At 45.6% G+C, this 6,144-nt stretch overlaps 1 protein-coding gene across 1 annotated transcript in view; it reads left to right on the top strand.

Annotated features, from left to right (window-relative positions):
- The window catches only part of T265_11745 (hypothetical protein), a gene marked incomplete at both ends in the record, with an annotated part of 38,857 nt that extends 34,184 nt beyond the window's left edge, over positions 1 to 4,673 (top strand). The window contains 3 exons of the mRNA XM_009178490.1: positions 311 to 432; positions 2,728 to 2,940; positions 4,487 to 4,673. Coding sequence (XP_009176754.1) covers positions 311 to 432; positions 2,728 to 2,940; positions 4,487 to 4,673 — 522 coding nt within the window. The remainder of the gene's footprint in view (positions 1 to 310; positions 433 to 2,727; positions 2,941 to 4,486) is intronic.
- Between the last annotated feature and the right edge of the window lie 1,471 nt (positions 4,674 to 6,144).

Genomic DNA, 6,144 nt, shown 5'->3' on the forward strand with positions numbered 1-6,144 from the left:
CTTGGGGACTGCACCTACCTGATGGGCCCCAAGAAGGGCGAAACCAGTCGTGGCCTGTCGAAGAGTTTTCAGCAGCCTTGTGAGTAGTTTCCTTTGTGAAAATATAACAGAAGGAGCTTTTCTCTGCCAGCCAAGATCTAATATGAACGCGTTGGATACAGGGCTACAAGCTCCTTCTCTCTTGCATTCCTACTATCGGGAGTTGACGGTAGGTGTTTTATTTGCAAATAGAGCGTGGTAGATACCCACCTTGAGGTGAACTCAATGGCGGTCAAGCCAAATTTTGTTGACCCGGTTTCTTCTTTTGTAGCAGCGCTCAGCGATGTCCGCCGCGAGAACACAGAAACGCATTCGAATGCTGAATCAACTTGCTCAGTCGGTCCGAAAAATCAACGAAGAGATCTTGGTACAGCAAGCGGAAGATTATGCAAGGTATGCAACATGGTTTATTTTTTCGTCTCATACCTTTCAGTGTATGGTGACCACTCGCACTCATTGGACTATTAAAGTGATATAGAAATATGTGATTTTGGGGGATGAATATTCCAACGTGAAATTTAGTTGATGCCATTTGATAGAACAGTTCTCCTTGGTCTATACTTTGCTAAAGGGCTGGAGGTGGATCAGCAGTTAAGGCGTGAAATTACTGATCAAATGGTCCGTGGTTGGAACACAACCCTGATATCTCGACTGCTTCAATCTAAGTTTCGACCGCACCTCAGACCTCCTGTCGCACATTCGGGTGGCATGACAGTTGAGCACTCAAAAAGTTCTACAGCTGAATGATCTATATTAAATCTGGTATGACAACCATAGAGCACAAAGTGAAGCGATCGCCTAAATCTGATAACATAAACTGCAGTTCGACCTTGAACGATTAATGCGGCCATTGCTCGGACAATGATTCACAATAGTTAACTGCCTCAACCAGAATCTGATAACATGTTTTATCTGAGTACAACAGTCATGCATTTTTGTACGCTAAGATAAGAGTACGGACTGACCAAGACGTTGATGGTCAGTGCAACCAAGGCGGGAAACCTTCTTCAGATAGCGCACTATTTGTAAAATTGCCGAGAACTCTTCGACAACCCACTATCGGTTTCGCTCTCAATTTTCCATCAACACAGGAAGAAAGAAACCGCGCATCATTATACTTTCTTGCTAAACGATGACAATGGTGAAAAAAAAACAAATAAAGGCAGTTTAAGTTCCAAAACGTATTCTGTGATAGGCCTATTTGCATTTACATATTGATTTACTGAGTTTGGTTGTATACCCTCTGAAATACAGCCTGTTCTCTTGAAAGACCGAAGTTATCTTGTTTAGCTCTGCGTAGCAGATAGTGGCTACTACACTGTGAAGCGGTCATCCTTCTAGAAAGACCTAAATATCTGAATGGATGTGTTCAGTGGATCCTTGAAGGAAACAGGTTAGAAGATCGCTGAAAAATCGTCAACAACGCACGACCGATTTTACCCTCCTTAGGACTTAATCCGTGAGGTTTTGTAAATCCTAAGTTCTACGCAAGCCGAAATCATACAGAACTCACAAAAATATACATCGTCCACTAGCTAAGATCGGCTGCGGGATATGTACGAATTCTGGATGCTTGCTGGCAAGCTTGGCAGATTACATTGTGAAATACAGGTTCCTTCATTTCACTTTCGGACTTCCCCAGTCGTCCTCCGAGACGACAGTAATACTCTCCACGCGTGATGCAGGGTTAGAGCTCCACTTGAAAATTTCACATTTGCACACAAAATGACCGTTGGCATGCCTGTAGACGGATCTGGGTAGTGCTCAGTCTTCGTGACCAGTATCCCCAGGACCGACTGTTTCGCATGCACAGTTCAGCAGCAACTCATGCATATTTATTGACTCGAGTAAGATTGTTTCGTTGCACCTAATCGAAAAAGACAATGAAAATTAAAGGCATAACAGCTCGATACTTACAAGTTAACGCACGAATGAGGTTTCCACTTGAGCTATTCAAAGGCGTGAATCCCTTTTATTACTAATTGTTCTACTCCTCTTAGCCTACTTGATCACATGACAAGTAGCTTGTTGTGTTTGAAATTACAGAGGATCAAGTCGAAATTTCCTCCATTTTAGCCAGTGCCAACACAGCCTCTTTTTCGACCGAACATTTCTTGGGTTACACAATACAATTTACCACTTACTAAGCTGTTTCGAATGCCCCCGCCTAATTGTTTTCCTCATCTTCAATTTTGCTCCGAATCTGTTTATCTGGACACAACGAAACCAAAATTTACGGGTAAATTCAATGTTGTTCTCCTTGTGTGCACCCTTTTCTTTACTCATCACAGTGAAGGCATTGTTCATCTAATCTCCCAGATTCCGCCCTGCCCACACTGTGAAAACTAGTGGAATGCATGCATTGTGGTTTGTCTCGTGAAGTCAACACAATCAGTTCAATCATCTTTACTACTACTGCCCTCGTTATTACTTTCTTTCCTAGTCGCTCGCATCTTATGACACCCTCACTGATCTGTCCCTCACGAAAACGCACGACCATCAGCGAAGATAATCAGGAATCCGTTCGCTGTAACTTCCTGAATGGACCCTATCTATCTTGTGTTGATGCCTTTGATGGGCGGCGTTGCTACTCGTTCTGTGCATTGGACAAGTCTGATGGAACGTTAATCTCTGCTTGTACCGACCAAAGATAATGTTACCAAGGCTTCCCATCTGTTACGACTTCAGTTCCCTCAAAGACACTGCCCGATTCATCATTTGGCTTAAACGGCAATACTATTACCAACGTTTTCCACCTGTTACAACCTCAGTTCCCTCAAAGGCGCTGCCCGATTCATCATTTGGCTTAAACGGCTATCGTCCCCTATCGTCACTCAGTTCTTTCCCGGCCAGAAACGAAAGAAGTTTGTCAATTCGAGATTATTCTGATCACACGGGGCGGTAAGTTTCGAACAAGCTAACGACAACTCATCCTGACTCGAGGGATTGGCTGTTTGAATAGTACAAGAAAAATGCCTTTTTTCTACGCGTTGATCTACTGATGTCGATGCATAATGGTTTCTCTTCGATGCCTCCTCCCTTCAGTGACATCCTTGTAACCAGAAACGGAGCATGTTACATGGGTCTCTTTCGAGGGCGAAAAAACCCGCCTTTCTAAACTCTTCAAGGTAGTATCCTTTGTTCCGCTGTGTCGCTTGCAACAAAATTCGCATTAGTGCAAAACTGAAAGACGTGTTGGACGCGATACATCAGAGCAGTAGCCTTTATCAGCACAGGAATTTAAGGCAGAGTGACAACACGGTACTGTTATCGTATCATTAGTCTCTAAAACTGCGTGTTTCGTGGTCTGTGAATTGAACGGGTGGTTTGTTTTTCGGAATCGGTTTTGACGTAAGGACGCTATCGTGTTAAAGCGGAGTCCGGTGAACATAAGTTGATCTATTCGACAGCAAAGACACTGCACAGAGACTGATTACACGAACGCCACTGATATCGGTTAGCTGCCAAATCGTTCAATGTCTCCATCCGAACATAGAGAGGGTACGATGGAAAGCCAACAACGATCAGAATCATTGTGAAACCTTTCATTCTTTTCTGCCATGCCAACGTCGGTCCAAAGTAGACGCACACTACACCGCTCGTCTTGGTGTCACATGGCTTAGCCAACTTAGCTTGCAGTACTGGATGCATTCTTTGAGAGAAGTACTATCCCCTTCGCCATTTCACTGTTGATTCACCGGTTCAGGGCGATCTTAGCTGTAGTCCTGAGACGTTAGTGACCACTGACCTAAGGATATCTGCGACCTTTTGCCCGGCATAGCCGGGTTTCTCAGAGGTACGGCAAAACCACACTGTGGTCTGATACACTGGTTTCTTGAGACCCAGTGAGACAACCCCTTTACGTCACAAGTGGCGCAAACTGGTAAACGCGTTTACCTCGTCTAGCACACTGACGTCAGAGCTCATTCAAATTCCGATATACATACAGCGTATCACGAATTCCATTATCCTTCCTTGAATTCTTGCAGACATGTTCAAACAGTGCATGTTCCACAGTATGACGCTGCACTTTTTGGACGTGACGCACATACCGAAGGACTGAATGACCTTGGCCAGTGTTTCTAGTATTGCTTGCGTTTGCTGCTTTTTCAAAAGTATCGTCTGCATATCGACACGATTCTCATTCGGGAAAGTTTCAAACACCGGAGTTTTGAAGATTTCCCAGTGTTCGCCTCATCACCTCATGACCTAACCGATGGCGTCGGACAGAAATTGTGACAGTGACTGTCCTTGTCGGATACCACTGCTCGTAAGAAATCTTTTGGAGAGGCCCTTACACACTCTCATGCACCCACAAGTTTGTGAATACAAACAGCATATGTTGACGTTCTTCTCTGACACCTGGTATCGATGGCGTGTTGGGAATTGCTAACCGGTCGAGCAGGACCGAACCTGATCTTGAGGTCAGTCTACACCAAGAATTTAGGGCGTCTGTACCAATGCAATTGCTGCAACATCTGACGGAGCGTTCAGACTCGGTCCACACAGGCCCTGAGTATTGTTCTCAGGTTTTCTCTTCACGTCGCTTCGTGAAACGTCGTAAAACGAGCCCAGCGGAGTCCGGTTACAACGCGGATCAAGCCCGTTCCTCCCTGACTGCCACACTGCGTTAACCAGTTTGAAAATGGACACCACTATCAATTCTGTCCAGTGAGTTGGGATGGTCACCTCCGATTTTGTACAGAGTAGTTGGGAGTCCTTTAGGACCAGAAAACATTCGGTTATTTCCGAGAACGTCGGAGGCTCCAAATTTACTATCCATGGCTCCTCTTGGAGGGTCAGGAATCCGAGCGAATACTGGCAGGTGACCAGTCGAATCGTTGTTGAATTTTTTTAGCCCAATGATTTAGGTGCTGTTCTTTTTTGGAGGTAGTTGGATCGTGTTCATCGGTGATTTTTTTCTTGCCCGAGGCTTCTTGGGACTCGTTGCGCGTATCCGACAGAAAAGTTTGTGAACAATCTCAGAGTTCCTTGCTTCCTCCATTTCCTCAGCCTTCTGGATACACCAATCTCCCAGATATGCACGAATAACTTGAAAGTTCGTCTGCCGGTAGTGTAATCTCGACAAGAATGCACACATGTTGGTCAGTTGAACGGTTTAGGGTTTCACTTGAGATGTGTTGTGTGAGTCTAGCTGGCTAGACTATTCCACACGTGGAGCACTCAGCATCTTGCCAGGTGAGTACCTTCCAGTTAGAGTCGATATCAGAAGGCATGTTGTCCTAGAGGAAATTTCAGTTGGTGGTTTTGGTAGGCTTCGTTAAAGAAATGGTTCGACAGCCTACGAATGACGGCGAATGAAAGGAGTGCGCACCTTCTGCGCCCTTGAAAAGTGCAACGAGCATCATTAAACAACAAGCGCGTGACCCAAATCCATATAGGTGTTCCAGAACGAGTGACAAGCAGGAATTGACGCGCACCATCTGTGGTTGAAGGGATGTGGCCCATCTGTGTTGCGGGTTGAGTCGATTTTGGTGGCTGCCATGTAGCCAAGCGGCTTTGGTTGCTGCTGAAGTTAGTACGGCACAGAAGCAGTCAGGGGTCAGCACATAACTGCAATAGGCGTTCGCGTTTTCCATGCATCTCAATTCAACGGCAAGACGATCAGCCATTTGAGCCAAGTCCACCTAATTGCGCATTCATATTCCCGCCAATGACAACAATATGTGAGCTGCTAATCTACTTCAACAAGGCGCCCATAGCGTCGTAGAAAACGACCTTGAGTGTAGCAACAGCGGCTTCTGGAGCAGCAGAGCAGAAAAACCAGAAACGAGTTTAAACAGATGGGGCAGTCAGTTCAAGAACCGTTCTGTCTTGGACTCATTCCAGGTAGACAATACACAGCAATAGGAGGCGGGTCGAACATATCTGCAGGAGCGGTCCGTTCAGCGGCTTGTTCCGCATTGTGAATGTTAGAGTCCACTAGATGTACTGAGCGTTGTTGTTTGAAGGATGAGCCACAGTTCCTGCGACAACAGCGACCGAACTAACGGTAGATATTACAGCAAACAACAATGTATGGCGAAAGGCTGTGTCAGTCCTGAAGAATGGGCGTACAGAGATAACGCTGGCAACCGGGTGATG

The sequence above is a fragment of the Opisthorchis viverrini genome (genome assembly GCF_000715545.1).
Source record: "Opisthorchis viverrini unplaced genomic scaffold opera_v5_586, whole genome shotgun sequence".
Taxonomy (NCBI): Eukaryota; Metazoa; Platyhelminthes; class Trematoda; order Opisthorchiida; family Opisthorchiidae; genus Opisthorchis; species Opisthorchis viverrini.